The sequence below is a fragment of the Hemicordylus capensis genome, chromosome 1 (genome assembly GCF_027244095.1).
Source record: "Hemicordylus capensis ecotype Gifberg chromosome 1, rHemCap1.1.pri, whole genome shotgun sequence".
Taxonomy (NCBI): Eukaryota; Metazoa; Chordata; class Lepidosauria; order Squamata; family Cordylidae; genus Hemicordylus; species Hemicordylus capensis.
The window spans coordinates 308,360,090-308,384,947 of NC_069657.1; the positions used below are offsets into that span (position 1 = coordinate 308,360,090).

General features: G+C 43.1%; 1 protein-coding gene and 1 non-coding gene across 9 annotated transcripts in view; both read left to right on the forward strand.

Annotated features, from left to right (window-relative positions):
• Positions 1-24,858, forward strand: part of MYO6 (myosin VI) — a 163,348-nt gene that overhangs the window by 116,451 nt on the left and 22,039 nt on the right. For 7 of the 8 annotated variants that reach the window (XM_053286938.1, XM_053286937.1, XM_053286939.1 and 4 more), the window contains 9 exons: positions 3,311-3,349; positions 6,322-6,415; positions 11,099-11,229; positions 11,362-11,439; positions 12,838-12,967; positions 13,762-13,852; positions 15,037-15,187; positions 18,078-18,286; positions 23,112-23,190. In XM_053286938.1, the coding sequence (XP_053142913.1) occupies positions 3,311-3,349; positions 6,322-6,415; positions 11,099-11,229; positions 11,362-11,439; positions 12,838-12,967; positions 13,762-13,852; positions 15,037-15,187; positions 18,078-18,286; positions 23,112-23,190 (1,002 nt within the window). Of the gene's footprint in view, positions 1-3,310; positions 3,350-6,321; positions 6,416-11,098; positions 11,230-11,361; positions 11,440-12,837; positions 12,968-13,761; positions 13,853-15,036; positions 15,188-18,077; positions 18,287-23,111; positions 23,191-24,858 lie in introns of those variants that run through there. The other variant, XR_008314121.1, reaches the window with a different exon arrangement.
• TRNAT-UGU (transfer RNA threonine (anticodon UGU)) lies at positions 4,299-4,370 on the forward strand. The gene has a single exon. It is a non-coding gene; the product is annotated as a tRNA-Thr (tRNA).

Genomic DNA, 24,858 nt, shown 5'->3' on the forward strand with positions numbered 1-24,858 from the left:
AATGTCTGGGGAAAAGATAGGCCCCCTGTTCCAAGGAACTGCTGATCAATATTTTAGCGGCTTGGGCAAGTGGAACTGCCCTCTGATGGTGGGCATGTAGGAGCTTTTCCAGTACAGAAGGTCTTGGAATCTGTCTGGATGAGGTCCAGACTAGACGCAGCTTATCACATGGTAATACTGTTGGAATGTACCACATCACATTTTCGGTGTCGGGCTGAATGCTTGAATGCTCTACCAGTAAAATAACACATACTTACTCACTCACTACACACGTAAAAGTAAGAAAATTTTTTAGAGTCTGAAGTAATCATGGAGGTGTTCCAGCCCAACCTCTTACTCCCCTGACAGATGACTCTCCAGTCTCTATTTGAAAACTTCCAACGGAGAGCCCACCATTGCATGAAGCAGACTATTCCACTGCCAAACAGCTGATACAAAGTTTTGCCTAATGTCTAAACTAAATCTGCCTCCTTGCAATTTCGACCCATTGGGTATTTAAAGACAGTTGTCATATCCACTCTCTTAGTTTTCATCTCTAGGCTAAACATAACCAGCTCCTTCAACCACTCTCCATAGGACTTGGTTTCCAGGCCCGTCACCATCTTTGTTGCCCAGCTCTGAACCCATTCCCATTTACCAATTGATTTTTTAAAAGTTTAATAAGATATTTAATAAATAAAGGTATCTATTGCCTATATCGATTCTCCACCAATTACAAATTAGAGCAATAAAATTATTTAAAGAGAACCAATTTTGAATCAAATAGAGAACTGAAGAATCAGCAGCTCTAAAATCTCAGCTCTCTCCATATGTCTGGCAAAATACATACGGTTGCATCCAAACTTACCACTATGCTGGCAACTGCCACAAAGATGCTGTCAAAGCATGGCTTCTGCCAGCCCATCCACCCTTTTGAACATGTCCATCTTTATTTTTGCCTGAAATGGTGACCCCACTCTCCTGGGGCTACTGGAAACTGGGGCTCCCCTCTCCCATGATTCCCTGCAGCAGCAGGTCTGCATACAGCACAACACTGGTCTGAACCTGGGAAATTTGAATGAAAGTAAAGATCTGTCCCCATTCCCAGTGTTTCCCCAGTCTGCCCACCCAGCTACACCCGGACACATGGAGCGTCAAAATCTCCTTTGTATGCATGAAAGGCTTAACTGGAGAGGAGCGGGGTTGCTGTGCATTATCATTGACCAGAGAGAATGGGGGCCCCATGCAAACAGACCCCCTTTTTTGGTTTAGCTGAACTCAAGACTGAAGGTTTTGGCAAGCCTAAGGTCCTCCCTAGTAGACAGGCCCTCTCATGAGAGTGCTAGTGATCAATCAATCTTTATCACGGTCATAGATGAGCATAAAGTACAAGGGATGATTACATATTGCAAATTAAAAGTAAAAGTAAATAATAAAAGCTTAGGGGTGTACAATACAAGCATATAATAAAGACTATAAGAATCAGAAGTAGAAGTAAAATTTTAAAATAAAACTTTGTCTAAAACAAAGCAAGACCACAGATTAACTGATCCTTAGTGACTGAGATCTGAAAATTGCAGTTTAAAAAGGCTACAAATATTTATAAAATATGTATAAAATGCATCATAAAAACATCATTTAAAAGGGCCTAAAAGAGAAGCAAGAAAGCATTGGAAAGTTACATGAAAAAACGTGGAGGCATGAAAGGACATATAAAATCATACAAGAGCAACTGCAGACATAGTAAGAGTTTGATCAATTTAGGGCAAGGTAAAAAGCCAAGAAGCTGTGGCACTGTAGTACTGTTGGAGTGCTGGACTGCCATAAAGTGCTCTGAGGCAGCAGACAAAGGTGTGCTTGAGTTAGTTCATAAAGTAGGGCTCTGGGCATGAGCCAGTGATCATCCTTTGCTGCACAGAACCTGGCAACACTGTAGTCCGTATGATCAGGATACTTATGTAATAATGGTAGAATGAAGGTGGCATGAATGTCCTTGTAGTACAAACACTGAAGGAGGACGTGCCCTGTTTCTACTTGCCCTGCATTACAGGGACATTGATGTTCCGAGAGTGGGATCTTCTTATATTGTCCCTCAAGCATGGCTGAGGGAAGAACATGGCAACATGCCAGCATGAAGGTCCTCCTGTGCTTTGGGACTTCCAGTTGTGTTAGGTATGCCACAGGAGAGGCAGTATATCTGAGTTCTTCACTGATGAGGAAGTTCAGGGCCTTGCCCATACCAGATTGGCGCTCTATGTCTGTAATATGCTGTTTGATAAGAGCCTTGGCCAGATCATAGCCCATGTTAACTAAGAGGGGTGGGGATAGGCCCAGGGACAATATTTTAGTCCTAATTGACTATTTCCAGCTGGATTGAAAGCCATTGCTCAGGGTTAGGGGGGCAAGGCCTAAGGGACAAGAGTGCTAGTGTCCTGGCAAGCAAGCCGCCATGGGGGCAGGAGTGTGGTTTGGTCTGCATGGACTTTTGAAGATCGTGGCCAGTGGCTGCCACTCTGGAGACATGCTGATGCCTTGCCCACAGTCTGGCAACAGGACCACTATGGAGCTTCCTGGGATGTGACCTCAGCAGACCAGGAAGAGGGAGGGTCTCCCAGCCCTGTCCTGAAAATGGAGGTTGCCAGACTGTGGTTGAGTGAACGTCTGTGATGTGTTTGAAAAATTAACTGAGGGTTCAGCAACATCTGGTTTCATGTTATGTGCAAATGCAACCTTAGTGACTGGCTTAGAATCAGATCCAAGGAGTGTCATGTCCAAAAGGGGATTTAAACTTGCATCCTCCTCTTCTTTGTCAGTGGTCTAGCTACTATACCACACTGGCTTGCTTCTGATTCTTTTAGCTGCTGAGCACAATTATTTGGGACAAGACTCTCCTAAAGTTTTGCTCATAACCTGGATGTCACATGCATTCAATTATATATTCTGGTACCTGTGGTTTTATTGTGTGATGGTCTGTCTGTCCAGACTGGGCATCCGATTTTCAGAGCTGCCCTACTTGTTTCTGACATAAGCTTTTCATAACTTTTACCAGTTATGTTTCCCTTTCAGTGCCTGATAGCTAATGTCAAGACAGTTAACTTACTTCTCTGGTTGTTAATGCTGTTCAACCAAGAATAGTAAGTGAGGCTGTTAATATCGTTAAGACCATTCTGTAAAGTACTGTCTGCACATGTTTGACTTTTCATCTCCATTTGAGCAACTGCTTGTGTGCACGGAGAGCTAGTACTAAGTGATGCATGCAAATAGTGATGTTTCCTGCTGTGTACTTAATTTGCAGCTTTCTATACTGATGTAAATGTGTTTGCTTTTACAGACTCAGCTAAACTTGCTACTGGAAAAGCTTCGTAGTACTGTAAGTAAAAAAACAAAACAAAACCTCCCAACAATAATCCAACACTACACACAGATGTGGATGCCTTCTGTTGTGAACCTCCCTTTTATTTGTATTTTAACTGAGAGCCACACAAAATCTTCTCTAAATTAATATTTAAAGCCGTTTATTGCAGAAATAAAGTAACCATATTTATAACACTGCATTTAGTTGCAAGGCAAGTTACGCTTCACAGCAGGATGGATGTTCCATAATCCATATCATTTTTTTTTTTTTTAGAGAAAGGCATATTAAATCGACTTAGACTTCTTAATGTGACAAGCTTACTGTGAACTGATGGTCCCAGTGTATTTGGCTTGGCACATTGGTCTTTTATTTGCCAAGCCAAATATGTTGGGACCATCAATTCACATGCAGGTCAAAAGTTGCCCATTTCTGGCTCAACCTGTTTTTTAGAGGTATCATAAAAATAAATAAATTAGAATGTGCAGCTGAAGTGTCATATCACAGAGTGCTTTGGTTCCTCACCAAAGTGTAGGAGGAGACTTGTTTGTGACAAAGTCACCCTGGCCATGTTGTATGTTTCCTTAGCAATTACCTGTATTGCTATCAACATCACACATGGAACTTAAAAACACATTTTAAAATGCATGCTTGATATAGGTACATGTCACCAGGAGCCCCTGATTGGCCATTGTGTCCTATGCCATATACCCATATCCAGCAACTAGCGTTTTCTGGTTATGTCATGTGAAGCAGCAGCTTTTTCCCATCACTTCGACATTCCCTACCCTCCCTCCTTTCTTCTCTGCTTCTCTCTTGCCACAGCCTGTATCTTTGTTACTAATATAACCTATATAAATTATGAGGCTATATCTGACCTCATTTGGCCAAAGTCCAAGTTATGAGTTTATAGGTTGTCTGCTCTGGAAGCAAATTCTAGGGCAGCTTATTTGTGTGGATAACAAATGGGGCTATAGCTCAGTGGAAGAGCATCTGCTTTGTGTGCAGAAGGTCCCAGGTTCAATCCCTGACATCTCCAGGTTAAGCTGGGAAAGACCCCTGTCTGAAACCCTGGATTGTGGCTGGCAGTCAGAGTAGACTGTACTGATGTACTGAGCTGGATGGACCAATGGTCTTTCTCAATAGAAAGCACCTCCCTATGTTTGTACATATGTGAGAGAGTGTTTGGGTGCACGCATACATACACCTATGCCTTAGAAGTTGTAGCAGAGCACTGTTTAATATATGCAGAGCTTGGAGAAGCCAATCAGGAGTGGTTGGCTGCCTTTTCAATCAGCTTTACAGATTTCACGCAGTGACCCAAAGTGGCTCAGTTCAAGCAGGCACTTCAAGGATTTCTGAAATAGCATGCTCATCTCTGTTGAATCACAGCACCTAATAAGGCTGAACAAATGCTGCAGAATAGCAGAGTTGGTTTAAATATTTCCCAGTCTCTCTTGCCCAGATGCATAATAGGCACTTCCAGAGTTTAATCTGATCTTCAAGTGGAAAAGTGAGATTCTAGAGGCGGAATTAATATTCTTCAGATTTCTGGATTATCCGTTAACTGCAGTTTGAGTTTGCTTTAAAAAAAAAAAATCCTTAGAAAGAGGTTCTGGCCATAATCTATACAGGCTGGTTTAGAATTCACTCAGAAAGACCCTTTCAACCAAACTTAATATTTTTAAAGGCAAACTTGGTAAAGGGGATTCAGCTTTTTATATGGTCCTTCATAGATTCAGGAATTGTGCATACTTATCATGAACTGTCTTATTTTGATGGCATCTACTCTATAATAAGGCTCTGCCTAGAGCTAGGAGCTTTGAATGAAGAATATGTATATATTCCCCTGGTCTTTGGCTGGCTTTAGTTCGAAAGTTGGAAATGGTGAACCCTCCCCTGGCTTAACTTGGAATTATTGTTTTATTTAGAATATTCTTGTGCCATTATTCAACAAAAATACCCTAAAAATTCTTTATGTAGCTAAATAAATATAATAAAAAGATGGTTCTCTATCCCAGAGGGAACCATCTTTAAAAAAAACCACCTTAAAAAAAACCTGTCTAAGGAGAGCTAAAAGAAGCAGTTTTGTCTAGACAACTAGACAAAATTATGCATGAATAAAGTAAAATAAAGTTTTGCTGTCGACCACAGAGCCATGGCGACCACAGAGCCATGTGGTTTTCTTTGCTAGAATATAGGAGGGGTTTACCATTGCCATCTCCCACACAGTATGAGATGATGCCTTTCAGCATCTTCTTATATCGCTGCTGCCCGATATAGGTGTTTCCCACAGTCTAGGAAACATACCAGTGGGGATTCAAGCCAGCAACCTCTTGCTCCCTAGGCAAGTTACTTCCCTGCTATGCCATTAGGTGGCGCTACGCATGACATAGCCCCTTGAAATAAATGGAATAAGTTAGTCATGGCTTGTTCAGGAAGTAGTTCTATTACGTTTACTCATCTTCTCTGAGCACTTTTTTCTACATTCTTTTTTCTGAAAGAACTTCTATCACAAAGATTAAGAGAAAAACCACCTAGAGATGCAGGGCAATACAATTTCTGAAAAAGGGAAAAAGCTTTTGCTTCCTTATCCATTTCTCATGCACCTGGTTGCGTATAGTTCCCCGTCTTGGACTGTATAGCTTTTATGATGCACTGAAAGAAACAAGACATCTTTTAAAAAAAGGATATTTTGGTTTTTTGCGTGTGTGTGTTTGTGTGTTTTGCAAGGAAAGTGGTTTTAATGGACAAAATACTATGTCCTAGAATGGTACAATAGAATTAGATACTGCTTCTAAGTATGAATTTTGCTCCAGGCAGAATAATAAGCTGAGTCTTAAATGGACAGCTTGAGCTTCAAGATCAGTTGGAAAATTGAGGATGCATATGGAGACAGTAAAGCCTAAAGCTTCAAAAATCTATTATTTTACTCCTAATTGTTTCACAGATATTTTTATCATGTTGCCAACCTGCTGTCTTTCCAATAGGGGTCTAGCTTTATTCGCTGTATCAAGCCTAATTTAAAGATGACAAGTCATCATTTTGAAGGTGCCCAGATCCTGTCCCAACTCCAGTGTTCAGGTAACTTGTGTCTTATTCAGAACTGCAGCAGCACGATTATCAAGTTCATTTAAAAAACCCCACAAAGAGTTGAAACAATAGTGCTTTACAGAATGGTCTCTTAATTGGATAAATCTGTCCCCTCCACCCGTGTTCTATCTATATCAGTGCAGTGAGGCTACTGTATATAACAGTAAGCATCAAATAATATTGATTTTTAGTTAACATTTTAAAAATAAACTTAAATCTACTTTGTAACAATTTTCATGTAAAAAGAGAAGACTGGTTTTTTGAAATATGATGTCTCCAGTAAAAAAGGAAATTTTAAATGTAAGCTTCTGAGCATAAAAACATGATACATGCTTTGATTAGGAAGAAAGTGCCTTGCCATCTCTATATGAGCACTTGTGGAATCTTCTTTATCTTGCCTTTCCCAACATTGCAAATACTGGATTCTGCTTTAATTACTACATTACTGGTACAATTTTTATCCATCTTCCCTGCAATATAATCAGTGTACCAACCTTTTGAAGATGTATCATTGTGATATAGAGCATTGGAAGAGGGTTTTTGTTATGAAAAGTGTACAGTTGTGCCATCGAGTTCCTCCAAAAAGGAAAAAGGTTCTTCTGTTCTGTGTAGGTATCTCACAAGTAGATGGATGAGACTTGAAGGTCTTCTCTCCTGCACTAGAATAAGTTACTAGTTACTGTACATGTGGCACAGCTACAAGAAACAGGAGAAGAGAGGAGCAGTGTGACAGCCATTGTTTTTTAGGGGGAGAGATTGATACTAGGGATGTGCACGAAGCGTTTTGGCAGATGGCAAGTGGGCATTTTAAAAGGGGAAGGGCCGGCCTTACCTGTCCCTCCGTTGCTCCTCTGCTGCCCCACCGTGGCACTGTCAGTATTAGTTGCCATGATGCACAGCTGCAGTACTGCTCCTAGCAGCCTATGGGTGGCGTCAGCACATAAATGGCATCTGTGCATGCACAGCCCCCATTTGTGTGGTCAGCATCACCATGCTGACCATGCAAATGGTGTCTGTGCATGTGCAGACACCATTTATGTGCCGCTGCTGCCCACAGGGAGCAGCACTGCAGCCGCGTGGCATAGCATTTAATTCCTACAGCGCTGCGTTGGGGGGGGGGGCAACGGAGGGGCAGGTAATAACTGCCCTCCTCCTTTTTAAAGCACCCACTTGCTGCCCCCCCCCAAACGATGTTCATGAAATGCTCCATGCACATCCCTAATTGATACTCAAACCTTGGGCCAGTTTGGAGAATACTTTGCCCAATGCGTTAAAGATATGAGTGCATACATCTCCCCCTAGTGCACCGTTCCTGAATTGCATGGGGCATGGTTAATCCAAGCCACCCCTCGTTATACAGACCAAATCAATCATCTATATTTGGTCCATTGACCAGCAAATATACAGACCAAATATTATTTGAAATCATTTGTGTACCTACGTAAGCCTTGTCTGGATCGACTGCCTGTGTCCAAAAATAACTAGTTCTGGCATCACGTGTTCTCACTGGCACCTCAGCAGCAATGGATATTTTTGCAAGTCGTACCACACAAACATTTGTGTGCAAACATTTGCAGTTTTGCTAATTGGATTTATAAAACACCACCAGGCGGTTTACATTAAAAAAAAACCTCTAAAACTGATCTTTATGTATCTTTGATGGGGAGCCACTAGTGAAGATGGTTTGGGCATCATCAACAAATTTGGCATTTAGAATTGCTTTGGAATAAGGCATTCAATGTTTTCATGTGCCTGATCTAAGGCGTATTTCCACTAGCTGCTGCCTTGGCTTTTCTCTCAATTTCCTAGCAATATTAGGATACCAGAGGCCCCGGAGCTTTAAGCATCTGGTTCATCTTGGCAAACCTCCCTATTGCTTGTCATGTCAAGTTACATTTAAAGTTTAATTTAGCAAATTAGTCACAAACGCTTAACAACTTGGCTTTAATTAGGGTTCTATTGATACCATATTTGGCTGATAATCTGAAGACTGATCGCTCTTGGCAGTACTATGAGAGAGGCATGGTGAGAAGTAATGAAGTTCCTTATTTCCATGTTGCTTGTGAGTCATCGTTTTATGGGCTTCTGTTTTCATCCTCTGATTGAGAAATGAGCTCATGTGAATATAAAGAAACTACACAAAAACATGCTGCTAAAAATAAATAAGTGTATTAACATGGGAAGCTAGAGAGAGGTAAAATTAAAATAACATGGATGTCACAAAAAATAAAGAAAATTGTGCCTTCTCATTCCTGTTTAAAAAGGATTTTAGCTTTGTAGCAGAAAGTGTCGCATTTGAATCTCTCTTGCACACTTACATTTTAAAGCCCAAAGCACCAAAATACTGTAAGAATCTCATCAACAGGTTCCTCCCTACCATTGAACTACCAGTAAAGGCCAAGGCTAAAGAAAGTTTCTAACAGGGAACTGACAATTAATGTAGTAGGGTGGCTTTTAAATCTTTTTGTTAAGTTCCTGCTTAAATAAAAAACAACAGCAACAATAATATAAAACCCTTTTCCTAGATGTAAATTCTCTGGCAGTTCTCTCTCCCCCCCCTATTTTTTTATCCCGTTATGATATAATTACCACCACTTGTGCCTTTAGAAATGTTCCTTAATGGCACTACAGAAATAATAATGTTCAGTGCGCAGCATCTTCTGGAAGCCTTGCAAGGGGTACAAGTAACTCCACCTCTGCTATGACTACTCCTGTGCTAAGTAGGAAGGGTTGTCTGAACAGAGTGAGATAACACATTATGGAGAAAGGATCCAGTTCCTCAAATGCTATTTACTCTCCAACAGAGATTATGGGTACCCTTTATGTACAGAAGTTTCATAACCCCACCATATAGGGTGTTTAAAAAAAATGTGTTTGGATTCGACCTGGTTATTTTGGTGTAACAGATTTTTGGATCATGTTGTTCCTTGGCAATCTAACTGTTGCTTGTTATATGAAACTTAGACTCAGTCTATTGCAGTGTCTGATGTGGAAGTGTCCAGCGACTCCTCTTGTGTGGTGAGGTTGGATCAGTTCCAGTTTGTGACTCCTGAGGATGTGGATAAGCTGCTTGGAACTGTGCAGCCTACCACCTGTTCTCTTAACCCCTGTTCAACATGGCTTATACAGTCTGGCAGAGGGGTTGTTGTAGAAGGCCTGGTGGAGATTATAAATGCTCCTCTGAGGCAATTATTAGACCACTTCTGAAGAAGCCTTCATTAAATCCTTCAGAGTTGAGCAATTACAGGTCTGTGTCCAACCTTCCGTGGCTGGGCAAGGTAATTGAAAGCATGGTGGTCTCTTAGTTCCAGGTGGTCTTTGAGGAAACTGATTATCTAGACTCATTTCAGACTGGCTTTTGGGTGGGCTATGGGCTGGAGACTACCTTGGTTGGCCTGATGGATGATCTCCAATTAGGAATTGACAGAAGGTGTGCGACTCTGTTGATCCTTTTGGACCTCTCGGCGGCTTTCAATACTATTGATCATAGTATCCTACTGGAGCATCTGAGGGGGTTGGAAGTGGGAGGCACAGCTTTGCAGTGGTTCTGCTCCTATCTCTCGGGCAGGTTCCAGATGGTGTCCTTTGGAAACTGTTCTTCAAAACCTGAACATTTGTATGGTGTCCCTCCATATTGTCTCCGATGTTTGAAACTGCTGGGAGAGATCATCAGGAGATTTGGTGCAGGGTGTTATCAGTATGCTGATGGCACCCAAATCTATTTCTCCATGTCAGCATCATTAGGAGAAGCCATAGCCTCCCTAAATGCCTGCCTGGAGGTGGTAATGGGCTGGATGAGGGATAACAAACTGAGACTGAATCCAGATAAGACAGAGGTACTCATTGTGTAGGGTTGGAATTTGGGAGATGAGTTTGGCCTGCCAGTTTTGGATAGGGTCACACTTCCCCAGAAGGAATAGGTATGCAGTCAGGTGTGCTTCTGGATCTTCTATCAGCTTCGGCTGATACACCTGCTGCATCCGTTTCTGGACTGGACTACTGCAATGCACTCTATGTGGGGCTGCCTTTGTATGTAGTCTGGAAACTACAGAGGTCCAGAATGCGGCAGCCAGGTTGGTCTCTGGGTCATCTCGGAGAGACCATATTACTCCTGTATTGCAAGAGCAATACTGGCTGCCATTAGGTTTCCACACAAAATACAAGGTGCTGGTTATAACCTATAAAGCCCTAAACAGCTTGGGCTCTGGGTATTTAAGAAAACATCTTCTTCGTCATGAACCCCACTGCCCATTGAGATCATCAGGACAGGTCCATCTGCAGTTGCCACTGGCTGATCTGGTGGCTACTCGGGGATGGGCCTTCTCCGCTGCTGCACCGAAGCTTTGGAATGTACTCCCTGCTGAAATAAGAGCCTCCCCATCTCTTACAATTTAAAAAAAGTTTTTAAAGATGCATTTGTTCACCCAGGCTTTTAATTAAATACTGTTTTAATAGTTTTAACATTGTTTTGAAATTCTAAATTGTTGTATTGTTAACTTTTTCTGTTGTCATTTATTTTGTTTATTGTAAGCTGCCCAGAGACATAATTTCTGGGTGGTATAAAAATATGTTAGTTAAATAAATAAATAAATAAATAAATAAATAAAACATGGAGTGACAGCTAGCTCCTTATAAGTAGATTGGTGATATATTTTTGCATATCTCTTACTCTAGGCATGGTATCTGTTTTGGACCTGATGCAAGGTGGTTTCCCATCTCGAGCTTCCTTCCATGAACTGTATAACATGTACAAAAAGTATATGCCTGCAAAACTGACTCGACTGGATCCTAGACTCTTCTGCAAGGTATTACTTTCCAAAATGCTAAATAGACTTCCATTGTGTTTTCTTTGTCCTTGTGAATTGATATTCATTGATATTCATTTATTACTGCTTCAAAGGATTTCTTTGTCAAAAGTGTTTTTCTTCACTCTTCAGGCACTCTTCAAAGCCCTCGGGCTAAATGAAAATGATTATAAATTTGGATTAACTAAAGTGTTTTTTAGACCTGGCAAGGTAAGCATCATTGTTACCCAAGAAGATTTTAATGAACATGAATAGAAATGTTTAATGTTTTCTCCCCATCCTTCTTGCAAAGGGATATCTGATAGCACTGCTTTACTTGAAAACTGTGTGGTAGATTATGTAGTTTAATCCTGTCTTAAAAATAAATAAATGCAAATATACGTAATGGACATGGCCATCTCCATATTTTATTTATCCATTCAAAAAAACCATCATGCCACTCCCTATGTTCAAGGTGGCAGATTAAAAACATACATCTCTAAAATAGATGTAAGGATGATGCAAAGATAATAGTAATGTAAGGATAATAGTAATAAAATGATGTAAGGATAATAGTAATAAAATTAGAGCAATGGTTAAAACAGCATACTCTCTAATAAAACCTTACAGACTAAAACCCTTAGCAAACAGATAGGCACACCTTTTCATATAGGCCAGAAGATGTGTTGTAAGGATGTGCCCGAAACGTTTTGGAGGCCATTATAGAAGCCTCCGAAACGTTTTGGCCACTGGGGCTGTTTCGAGTTTTGGAGGCGACGTGGGTGTTCCCTTAAGGGTGGGGGAGGGTGCACTTACCCCTCCTGCCGCATTTCCCCTGCCAGCACTCTGTTGTATCAAAGCCCCTCGGGGCGGCACCATACCTCCCTGCCGCCCCATTGCAGACCTTGGCTAGAAGTGGCCGGAAGTATTGGGCGCGCACCCTGCCGTCCCGTTGCTGTCCTCAGCCAGAAATGGCCGGAAGTACTGGGCGCACGTGTACACGCCCGTCTGCCGTGCACGCATGCGACGGGCACATGCACACCTGGTACTTCCAGCCACTTCCGGTCGAGGACGGCAACGGGGCAGCAGGGATGTACACTGCCTCCCCGAGGGGCTTTGATACAATGGCGCGCCGGTGGGGGAGATGTGGCGGGAGGGGTAAGTACACCTCCCCCGCCCTTAAGGGAGCACCCCTGCCGCTTCCGAAATGCAGAGGAGCAGTTCCTGGCATATCTCTAATGTACTGATTGCTGAACTCCCCTAAAGCTTATTCCATACTATCAGGGCTGTGACTGTAAGAGCCCTACTCTTCGCTCCATATGCATATCCATCATCTAACTTTGAATTAGAACAGGCCCTCTTTCAGATGATTTAAACAGGTCATTGTGGGAGGGGTTATCCAAAGAGTCATGTAGTTCCCAGGCTGTGTGACACAGATTCAACATCAATACGAGCACCTTGAGTAGGGCCCAGAAGCTCACAGACAAGCAGTGCAATGGTCACACACACTGTCATGGTTACAGCATTCTGTTTACAGCAGAGATCTTCACTCTGCCCCCACGCCCACGTTCTGTGAAGGTTGTCTTCTAAATACCATTCCTGTAATGTGATGCTGGTTGTTGTTTTCAGTTTGCAGAGTTTGATCAGATCATGAAGTCAGACCCAGATCATCTTGCTGAGCTGGTTAAACGAGTCAACCATTGGCTTATCTGCAGTCGTTGGAAGAAGGTTCAGTGGTGTGCTCTGTCGGTTATTAAATGTATGTATTATAGGGCCTGTTGTGAAGAAAATGCAGAACAATATTGCTGAAGGCTGCAGTCTCAACACTTGGAATAATAGAACTCTTAACGTGCTCAGAATGACCGCTTCATGGAGTAATGTGAACTCACAGCTGCAAGATGTAGTGATGGCTTTTAAAAGTGGTGTAGGTCAGGAGTTCCCCAACTTGGATCTCTAGATGTTGATTGGACTACAACTCCTTCAGCCATTGTGGCTGGGAATGGGAGTTCTAGTCCAAAAAACTTCTGAGGATCCAAGTTAGAAAACCCCTAGGTTAGACAAATGAATGGAGCATAGATCTACTAATGGCTATTAATCATAATAGCTCAATAGGATCTCCAAGTCCAGAGACAGATACCACTGAATACCAGATGCTGAGGGACAAACCATAAGAAAGGGCTGTTCGCTTCATGTCCTGCTTTGAAACCTCTCAGAAGCTTTTGGCTGGGCCCTGTTCCAAGCAGAGAATGCCAAGCTAGGCGGAATCATCTGATCCAGAAGTTCCTGACATCCTAATGAAGTGCCACACAAATAACTGGGTAAATGTGTTCAGAATTGAAGTGAGTCCTATGAATGCCAGCCCCTGTGTCTTAAGTGCCAGTGGGGAAAGGCAGTGATGTTAACCAGTAGTAAAATAGTTTGTGGTGACAGGTGGTTTAAGACAACCAAATTGAAGCCAAGCCTATCTTCCTCCCTCTCTCGTCATGCTATTTTTTACAATGCATATATTTGTGTGTGAAAATAGTGTGTCTATTTTCTCCTCATATTTTGCAGTGAAAAATAAAATAAAATACAGAGCTGGTGCTTGCATTCAAATACAGAAGACTATTCGTATGTGGCTGTGCAAGAGAAAGCATAAACCACGGTAAGAAAAAAAAGGCCATAATGCCTGAGAGCCCTGTGAGAATGCTTGTACTCCAATCCCAAATATTTTTGCTACAACTGGATGTCATAGACACCCAAGGATACGGTTTGATTTTGGTGCTGGTGTAGCTAAGGCCTTGAAGGTGTGGGGAAGGCTTCTTGCTAGCTTCAGACCTGTTCTTTCCAGCAGGCATATGCTTTATCAGCTTGCCTTAAAGAGTGAAAGAGTGTGTCAGCAGTTTGTGGGCTCCATTTGTGGCAGCAGGGTAGGGGTGGGCCATGCATGGAGTAGCCCTCAAAACAGTTGAAATGTGCATTTTGTTGTGCTTGATCTTGCATTGCCCTTGCTTATCAGCAAGCCCTCAAATCCTCCTCTCTCTGCTATAAGTGTTTCCTTGTCTTCTGCTTCTTCTCAGCAGAAATTACATCCATAGACTTTTATGTGTACAAGGGAATTTCAAGACTCTCACCTGTATTTGCCCTCCCACATCTCTTTCATCATGGTCTGTCTGCTGCAGGGCTTGAAACGCAGCACCAGGTGCATATGGCCAGTGGGACGACTCTCCCTCCACCTATACTTCCTCCTGTGGGTTCCATGGCATGACCTAAAGGTCAAACTAGACAATAGGTTAAAACACATAATGGTTGCTTATGTGCTCCTCCCCTTTAGAAACAGCTGCTGTGGAAGAGGGTGTGACTTTGATCTGGACTACAGTTAATGGGGTAAAGGTAAAGAGTGCCATCAAGTCGATTTTGACTCCTGGCGCCCACAGAGCCCTAATGGAGAAGGGGAGTTTTTACCCTTTCCTGCAGGAAATCCCTGCACCTGAAACAGCTGTTGGTTCACAAAGGTACTGGCTGTTGCTTCAGTTTTTTTTTTCATTGTCCCTGACAGCAGCTGTTGGTTCACAAATGACAGAAAGGCAGCATGGCAAAAAGGGTCAGACCCCCCTTGCTTTCCACAGCTCCTGTCCATCTCTCCAACCTGGACTGGAGGCCCTGTCAAGCAGCGGTTTCTAAAGGGAAAACAGTTATAGGAAGATTGAGTATGTATGTAATGTCTCATCTCATCTAATTTGGCTCTTAGGGTAATTAAGTGCATAGCGCAGGACTGCAGTGCTTTATCTGCTGCCTTTTCCTTGGAAGCATCAGCCTATCTAAAACAAAGAAATATTCTTTTCACAGCATTGATGGCCTAATAAAAGTTTGCACTCTGAAGAAGAGGCTTGATAAATTCAATGAAGTAGTAAGTGCTCTGAAAGAGGGGAAAGCAGAAGTGAACAAGCAGATCAAGGATCTTGAAATGTCTATTGATGCTTTGATGATCAAGATTAAGGTGAGGCATGTTAATGGAAGGGACAGTTCAAAATGTTGGAGTTTGTCATTATTTTTCAAAGCACCAACAAAGGAAGCTACCCACTCCAGTTACAGAGCAGAGTGCAGAGTTTTGTTGCTGCAGTTATCTAAACACACATGGAGATTGTTGTACGGTCTAAACTAAATGGGTTTATTGGTGAAGTACATTTTGGATAGGAAAGACCTAGCCCTGTCTAAAGGCTACATGATGGATAGTTGGAGGGTGCGGGGAGAGAGAGATGTTTCCATCTACTCTCTAAGAGGAAAGGAAGAGGACTGACTAAGCACAGGAAGTACCTGAGGAGTCAAGGCAGGGGTGATAGAGTAGAGGCAAGCAGGGACAGGTAAGGAGACCCTCACTAACTGCCTCTACTCCCAGTGCCCCTAGTGGTCATTAGGATAGTCAGTGCAAAAGGTCAGTGCACTGGAACACCATCTCCAACACAAAATGCTACTTAATTCTTCAGAAAAAAAGAGCACATTGCATGTGGGTGTTGACAACTGTAGGCCAATTTCTTCATGCTCAAGTCTTAAGAGCTGTGAGATCCCTTTAGAATCACAATGTCAAAATCAAATTGAAAATACTCAGGGCTATTGCTGTCTCCGTGCGAAAGCTATAACAGTTCTGGATTTTGCGCTCAGAGGAACTGAATACTGTGACGTATAATAGGGGTGTGTACGAACGGTTCAACTGCAAACCGGCCCGCTGTGAACTGGGACAGTTTGAGGTTCTATTGCAAACCAGACTGGCCTTCAGGAAAGGTGATCCAGTCCAAAATCAAACCAAATTTGGACTGGTTTGGCAGTTCGAGGGCCTATGCTTGTAAAAGGGAAGCCGGTGAGGATTTCCCTTTACAAGCAAAAGGGAATCTTGACTTGAAAGGGCCTCCAAAGGGCAGTTGAGGGCACGGGAAAGGGCACCTTCAAAAGTAGATGCAAGTTGCTTAATGGTCTGGTGGCAGCTGTGGCTGCTCATCGAAGTCAACCAGCAGAGACCCAGTGCCCCCCACAGCAGCCCTCCCATGCGGTGGCATGGTTCTGGAACTGACCTAGCCTTCATGCATGTGCAAAGGCCATTTGTGTGACTTGCATGCATGCACGGAGGCCAGGTCAGTTCAGGAACCACGCGATTGCCATGTGGATGGGCTGCTGGATGGGGGTGGGGGAGAGTACTGCACACTTGATCTGTTCTAGGGGGGCTTTGAGGAGCAGCGGTGGCACCCACCGTACCTGTCAACACCTTACATCTACTTTTAAAGGTGTACTATTGCCACCCACTCACTGGCTGCCCTTTAGAAGCCTTTTCAAGTCAGGATTCCCCTTCGCTTGTAAAGGGAAATTGTCATCTGATTCCCCTTTGCAAGCATAGGGCCTTGAACTGTTGAACTGGTTTGAGCTGGCCAGTTGAATGGACCAGACCAGCTGGTCATTTTGACCGAACCAGTTCGTGGACCTGTGGTTCGGACTGAATTCATTCTGAATTTGGACCAAACTGCAAAAATTGGTCTCTGTACACCCCTAATGTATAAATCATGCAAACATGCAGGTTTCCTCTTATTTTGCAGTTTTGCAGATTTTAGATGTTTTGTGTAACTTATACTGACCTTGGTAGTCACAGGAGGGGTAAGGACACAAAATTTCACCTGCCTATCCCAATAACTAAAAACCTTATTTAATCCTAACCACTGAAAGCCTACTTTTTTGGCTTTTAGATTACAACAGGTATTTTGCCACACTCCTTAAAGCATATTTTCCATAGCTATAAGGGCTAGATACTGTACTTCCTTTTTTTATAAAAATCACGAAAGCCAAAGAATCCTGCAGTGAAGACCCCATTCTGTGCTGTTTCCACACTTGTGTAGGATTAGGGCATCCGCACAGCCCTCCAAAAATTATGTAAATATTGTCACAGCATGTTCATATAGAGTTTAAATGTTTATCACCCTGAATGAAGGTGCTTCCCTACATTCCACACTACTCCTGTAGTGTAGGCACGACAGAAGAGGTAGTCAACATGTGGCTGTCCAGATCTTGTTGCACTGCAACTCCCATTATCCCCAGCCATGATTTATTACAGCTGGGGATAATGGGAGTTGTAGTTCAGCAGCATCTGGAGAGCTGCACATTGTCTACCCCGGCACCACAGTGTGCTACAAGAATATAATTTTATTTCATTGTAATTCTCTTTGAAATTTGAAGTTTTGTTAGCAGTCAGGATAGCATAAGAATATGAAGATGGACAGGTTATATATTTAATCAGCCTTTTCTCTGCTTCTCCATGTGATGGCAATACTTACTAACTAAGGAAGTAGTTTGCACCTCCTGTTACACCGTCTTGCAACTATGTTCAGTCTTTTGATGCAGACAACACTAATTGTTTTTTAAAGGTGTGGTGGGAGGCAGTACAAAATCCAACAGTAGGACTGACTGTCGGAATGATATGGAACACAAAATAGCGAGTCCTTGTGGGAGCATTATAATGCAAGTGGAGAACTTATGCTTGTAATCTGTGGAAGCAATCTTCCTCCCCAGCCCTAATTCAAAATTCAGTATAATAGTGCTTGCCAGTCCCATTCTTTATTATTAAATTGCCCTCATCTTCTTCTGAAATGAAGACAAAATATATGTAACCGAATGTATATCCTTCCTCTGCTACCCCCACCCCATCTCCCTTACCTCCCTTTGTTGCTTTCTCTGTGTTGAATTGTAGATGGTCAGCTCCTCAGGCCATCTGCTTGTCCTTTTTTTGGTTTGCTCTGCACATTGATTCCACACCATAAATAAATCTTTTAAAAATAACCAAAAATAAGTATGATTTTAAAATGGTGAGCAAACATTTTTGTCTCTTTCTATGGCTTAATTCATTACAGACTACTATAATGCCTAGAGATCAGATCCAGAAGGAGTATGATGCTCTACTTAGAAGCTCAGAACAGCTTCTGAGTGCACTACAGAAAAAGAAACAACAGGAAGAGGAAGCAGAGAGGCTGCGGCGCATCCAGGAGGAAATGGAAAAAGAGAGGAGAAGACGTGAGGAGGAAGAGCAGCGCCGAAAGAAGGAAGAGGAGGAAAGGCGGCTGTGAGTATTTCAATGAACTTGTCAGTTCCGGGACAAAGACCAGTTGAAACAGAGGGAGGCGCAGGCAAGCATTCACAGTGAGCGTTTAATTCCAGAAAAGACCCTAGAGGACCAGCTTTTGAACACATCTCTCACTGCTGGAACATGTATCCCTCGCTCTGAGTGTTTTATTTTGGTTGCAGAGATTGTAGTCTTCCAGTATTCACAACACTTTCTGGCAGGGGGGAAATGTGATTCTTCCCACAGATAAAGAACAAATGGCTGTTGGAGTTTCACAGGTACCTATTTGGTTTTATGGGAATACTCTCTTCTTTAAAAAAAAAAATTCTTTAGAGACTAAGTGCTCCCCTATCCTTCATTGAAGCGCACATTCAGCCAGGTTTTGTTTTGTTTTTTAATGGGGGAATAATAAGACTGTTGCTTCTTATTCATGCTGCTCCTTATACTTCAAGTTGTGGATTTTTCAGTATGGTTGGGATATATGTTGATGATATGGAAAGTTTTAAAGCGCTGTATATTGGACTAAATTAACTTAGATCTAAGCCTGCAGGGCTCTTCTTGTTTCTGTGTGCTGTTCAGCATCTATATATATAATTCGCTTACGGACGACCGAGTTGAGGACTACGCCCGGAGGCGTCCGGAGCCGTGTGGATGCCTGAAGCCATTGCCTTGGGAAGGGAGGGGCAGCGAGCTAGGGAGGCAGGCAGAACCAGCAGACTCAGGAGACAGAAGAAGATAGGAGGAAAGGCAGAGGGAAAGGAGGAACCATTGCCTGGGGAGGGAGCTGCAGCGAGGGAGGTGGGACTCAGCAGACTCGGGAACGGAAAGGCAAGGCAGAGGAAACGGACCACAGAGAGGGGGCGGCTGGTGGGTAAACGACAGAACAGACAGAACAGAGAACCAAATTGATGTATTGGGGTAGCCTTGACCCAATAGGGGAGGTTCGTTCCTGGGCAGATGGAGCCCAATAATCAGCCCAGACGAGAGGACTTACAATCAAAGCTTCTTCTCCCAACCTATCTCAGATCGCATTCCTTCCACCTCACAACCCACACTACACACATTTCATTCCGTTCAAATAAAAACTTCCCTTTTGTCCTTCAAACTGCAAATCACATAGCAATACATTCCATTCAAAATTCCTTCTCTCACTTACAAAGAGGACACCTTCCTCTCTGCGTGATGACAATCACAGCAGAATAAGCAAAGTTTTCATAGTATTCCAAACAGCTAATCAAGCAACTACAACAACAACAAAAATCCGAGAGGAGCGGCGTGCGCTTTCACCCTTGCTCCCCGCTTTTCCCCAGCTGATTGAGCTTGGAGACAAAACACAGACCAGCAAAACACAGTCATAAAAACTTCCCTTTCCTCTCTCAATTCCACTCCATAAACCTTAGTAAAACATATGGAGATCCTTACAGTGGGCCGGCAGGTACCTTGCCAACAGCGACCAATGTGGTCTTCCAGAACCCACAACCCTTCATCAACTTGTCTCGAGACCATAACTCCACAAAACCCTGAGCATATTGATGTCCCTCATATCTACCCGTCTGGGTACAAAACAAAAGCAAAATATTTTGGTAGTCCATGGACAAAAATTAATCATTTCCTTCTTCCTCAACGGGTCGCCCCCCGTAAGAACCTGCCAGTTCTTCAAAACACATTCCAAAGGGGTGCATGACTCCCCTCTCAATTTGCTCCGAGCTTTCCCCATCACTATGTGGGGCTTGGGACTTTAACCTCGTGGGCGGGACTAACCCAGTGAGTGGGACTCAAACCAAGTGGGACTTCAAACCACCTTGTGCACCTGGACTATAGTGTCTAGGCTTGCACAACACTCACCCACTCCTTGCAACCTTAATCCTTGCAACCTGGGACTCTAACCCTTGCACGCTTAAAACACATCCCACCGGCCGGACTGCACCCAGTGATCTGCCTCTCTGGACTCCTCACACTTGTGGTGGCCACTCGGGGGCTGCTCTGCCTGTGAAAAAGGACCTGGGAAACTTCCCGGTAGCCGGCATGCCTTTTCACCCAGCAAGAGCCCTGGAGGGGACGCACCGCCCAGTGGGGTCCCTAATTGCACCCCAAATCCAAGCCATGGCACCACTTGATGTATTGGGGTAGCCTTGACCCAATAGGGGAGGTTCGTTCCTGGGCAGATGGAGCCCAATAATCAGCCCAGACAAGAGGACTTACAATCAAAGCTTCTTCTCCCAACCTATCTCAGATCGCATTCCTTCCACCTCACAACCCACACTACACACATTTCATTCCGTTCAAATAAAAACTTCCCTTTTGTCCTTCAAACTGCAAATCACATAGCAATACATTCCATTCAAAATTCCTTCTCTCACTTACAAAGAGGACACCTTCCTCTCTGCGTGATGACAATCACAGCAGAATAAGCAAAGTTTTCATAGTATTCCAAACAGCTAATCAAGCAACTACAACAACAACAAAAATCCGAGAGGAGCGGCGTGCGCTTTCACCCTTGCTCCCCGCTTTTCCCCAGCTGATTGAGCTTGGAGACAAAACACAGACCAGCAAAACACAGTCATAAAAACTTCCCTTTCCTCTCTCAATTCCACTCCATAAACCTTAGTAAAACATATGGAGATCCTTACAGTGGGCCGGCAGGTACCTTGCCAACAGCGACCAATGTGGTCTTCCAGAACCCACAACCCTTCATCAACTTGTCTCGAGACCATAACTCCACAAAACCCTGAGCATATTGATGTCCCTCATATCTACCCGTCTGGGTACAAAACAAAAGCAAAATATTTTGGTAGTCCATGGACAAAAATTAATCATTTCCTTCTTCCTCAACGGGTCGCCCCCCGTAAGAACCTGCCAGTTCTTCAAAACACATTCCAAAGGGGTGCATGACTCCCCTCTCAATTTGCTCCGAGCTTTCCCCATCACTATGTGGGGCTTGGGACTTTAACCTCGTGGGCGGGACTAACCCAGTGAGTGGGACTCAAACCAAGTGGGACTTCAAACCACCTTGTGCACCTGGACTATAGTGTCTAGGCTTGCACAACACTCACCCACTCCTTGCAACCTTAATCCTTGCAACCTGGGACTCTAACCCTTGCACGCTTAAAACACATCCCACCGGCCGGACTGCACCCAGTGATCTGCCTCTCTGGACTCCTCACACTTGTGGTGGCCACTCGGGGGCTGCTCTGCCTGTGAAAAAGGACCTGGGAAACTTCCCGGTAGCCGGCATGCCTTTTCACCCAGCAAGAGCCCTGGAGGGGACGCACCGCCCAGTGGGGTCCCTAATTGCACCCCAAATCCAAGCCATGGCACCACTTGATGTATTGGGGTAGCCTTGACCCAATAGGGGAGGTTCGTTCCTGGGCAGATGGAGCCCAATAATCAGCCCAGACAAGAGGACTTACAATCAAAGCTTTATTATGCTCTTAAGTAGCATAGGTACTGCTCGACTAACGTTCAGAGCAGGACAAAGGACCATACAGAAAGCAACACATTTATAGTCAAAAGTATTCTTCAAAATGCAGCTGCATAGCAATCTCATCATCATGACTGGCCAAGGTTAGGGAATGTGTGCAGACTGCAGACTGTTCATTCCAGCCTTATCTTTCAGCACTAGCGGGTTACTTTGACTTTAAAGAAAGGGAAAAGTACCAGTAAACAGTTTCGAGAACTACTGACAAGGCTCTTCTTGCAAAGCCTTGAGCTTAGTTAAACATAATGGCGTTGCTTATGTCAAGCTGTGCACTTCTATATCTAATTTGCCATAAATCAAAATGAAGCCCCAAATTGCTGGGAGGTAAGGGGCCACTAAAAACCGTTGGGACTGTGAGGATGCGCTGCTGACCTTCCCGCCCAAAAAGAAAAAGTCCAGTGCCATTGTTCCACCCCCCCAAAAAAACACCAGCCAGTCTTCCACACCCCACATCACCAAAAAAACAAAAAACTCTCAGCTCCCAGTCACCCCTTCAAAAGCAAGCAAGCAAGCAAGCAAACAAACAAACCAACAAACCACAAAGAGACAGCGTGGGCCAGCTGCTGGCAGTCCCCCCCCAAAAAAACCCCCAGACAGTCTTCCTGACCCCCCCATGCCCAAAAAAGGGAACCAATGCTCCCAGTCATCTCACCAAAAAACCAAAAAAAGGGACTGTGTGGGCCAGCATTGCCTACAATGCTGGGAACAGTGGGCACAAAGAGCTGCCTTTAAGGGGGGGAGCGAGAGAGCCGGGGGTGGTGGCAGACAGAGCGAGCGAGAGAGCCGGGGGGTCAGCAGCGAGCGAGAGATCCGGGGGGGCGGCAGCGAGGGAGAGAGCAAATTATCCCTACTAAACCCAAAAAGGAAGTAAACTACCGCACAGATGCTCTGTGCAGGTTCAGCTAGTTACTTTTTAAATGCAAAGATGGAGTTGCAGTTGCAGGGGAGTAACAGCAGGAGAGAGGGCATGCCCTCAACTCCTGCCTGTGGCTTCCAGGGGCATCTGGTGGGCCGCTGTGTGAAACAGGATGCTGGACTTGATGGGCCTTGGGCCAGATCCAGCAGGGCTGTTCTCATGTTCTTTTGGAGTATACCATTCATTGATATATGTTGTAAACTTCTTATTTTATAACAATCAGTTCATCACTAGTAAGAAGAGGCCTTGTAAACATGTCTTTCATGTTCTCTTCCCAATAGCTTGCTTCCAAAAGGCAAACTTGAATTGCTGAAGTGTAAACTTGTTAGCTACTTGGCATCAGAGAAAAATGTTATGGGGTAGAGAGGAGAAAATAAAAATGGGGGGGGGAGGATAACAATGTTTGATGTATGTTAACTTGATTATTTTAGGAAGTATGAGATTGAAGCAAAGAGAAAACAAGAGGAGGAAGAGAGGAAAAAAAGGGAAGAGGAAGAAAGACGAATTCAGGTGGGGCATTATTATTATTATTATTATTATTATTATTATTATTAGTAGTAGTAGTAGTAGTAGTAGTACCACCAGGAGCAGCTGCAGCAGAAGCACATCTCAGCGTAGTGTCTCAAGACTTCCATCAGGGACTAACCTGTTTGGGCTGGAACTTATTCAAATTCAATAATGAAGTCCATCCTCTGCATCCTGGTCTTTTGAGATAGGAAAACCACAAGTTTTCACAAGGGCACAGGTAAGAATTTCAAGGATTTTTTTTTTTTAAAGGTATGACTACATGGAGTGACTGAACACTCATTTTTAAAGTAGACCATTATACATGTAGAAGAACTAGTTCAACTACTGTGAACTTTGGCCCTTAAATTTGCTGCTGTGCTTTAAAAGCACTAACATTAAGATAATTTGGAGCATTGAATAGAGAGATCTATTACAATGCCTATGAGAGAAAAGTATTTGCTAGGAGAAAAAGTGACAGATTTGAGGTTTAATGAGAGGGCTGCTATTCACAGATATGACAGAATAATGAAACCACGATTTACACGTCAGATTTGTTAAAAGATTCTTTTCAAAGTAACACTCATTTGCTGAACCTTTAAGTTACCTTATAATGGAGTCATAGTGATAAAATAAGTTACTTATATAGCTGGATTTCATGTTTTTGTTCTGTAGTCATGTGTTCACTTTTTGACTGCTCTTTTTAAAATTGCACACTATTTTTAATTTACAAGAAGTACAAGATCATTGTTGATTAGTCAATTTCTAAATTACTTATGCTTGCCTAGTGGTCATAATTCCTAACTGAAGTGCTAAAGAACACATAGCATATCTGTTTTGGAAATTTATAGAACTACGTGCCTATCTGAGTCTATTTAGAAGAAGAAACTACCTACTGTGAATAGCAACCCACCAGTTATGCTTTGAACTCTGTTATAGGAGAGGTACAAACATTCTGTCTAATGTTGTTCTGCATTTTGAAAAGAGCTACTTAATTCGTTGACAATGCCCTTAGTTACTTATTTAAAGATCTTTAAACAGTTTGCTGACTAAGTGCATTTATCATACTTTATTATCATAGTTCTTTTAACCCACTTATTATCTTTGTTCAAGATGATTTACAGATTTTGAGAGCTAAAAGCAGCTTCTTATCAATGATCGAAGCAGCTGTATACAGGCTTTTGCCTCCTGAGTCAAAAATAGCTAGTGGCCAATGCTTGTTACAGAGCAGAACATGGCAAGACATTATGTTTGTGTTGTACTTAAGTAAAGTTGCGGAGAGTTGTACCTGGTGCAAATGCTAATGATTTCGGGTATAAATGAGATATACTGAAGAAGTCTTGAAGTGCAAGATTAAAAAGTTGTAGATGAAAGATAGCATCTTTTACACACTTAATGGCTAAGATGAACAGTACCAGCAAACTATGGGCCTAATCAGCTTTAGTATGTCCAAGCCTCATTTTCTATTCTTCACAATGAAGCTTGCACTGGAAGGTGTTGATTTGCTGGACCCATATATCTTGGCCTCAAGATTTGTAAATGATGCATTGTAGAGCTCAGTCTTTCAGAAAGTATCCTTTCACTTTGATAGCTGCAGAACAGATGTTCCTTTTCAGTCGGGCTTTCCCTTTGGTCACATTCAATCAGCTTTTCTTCTGGTGACTGCTGCTGCTG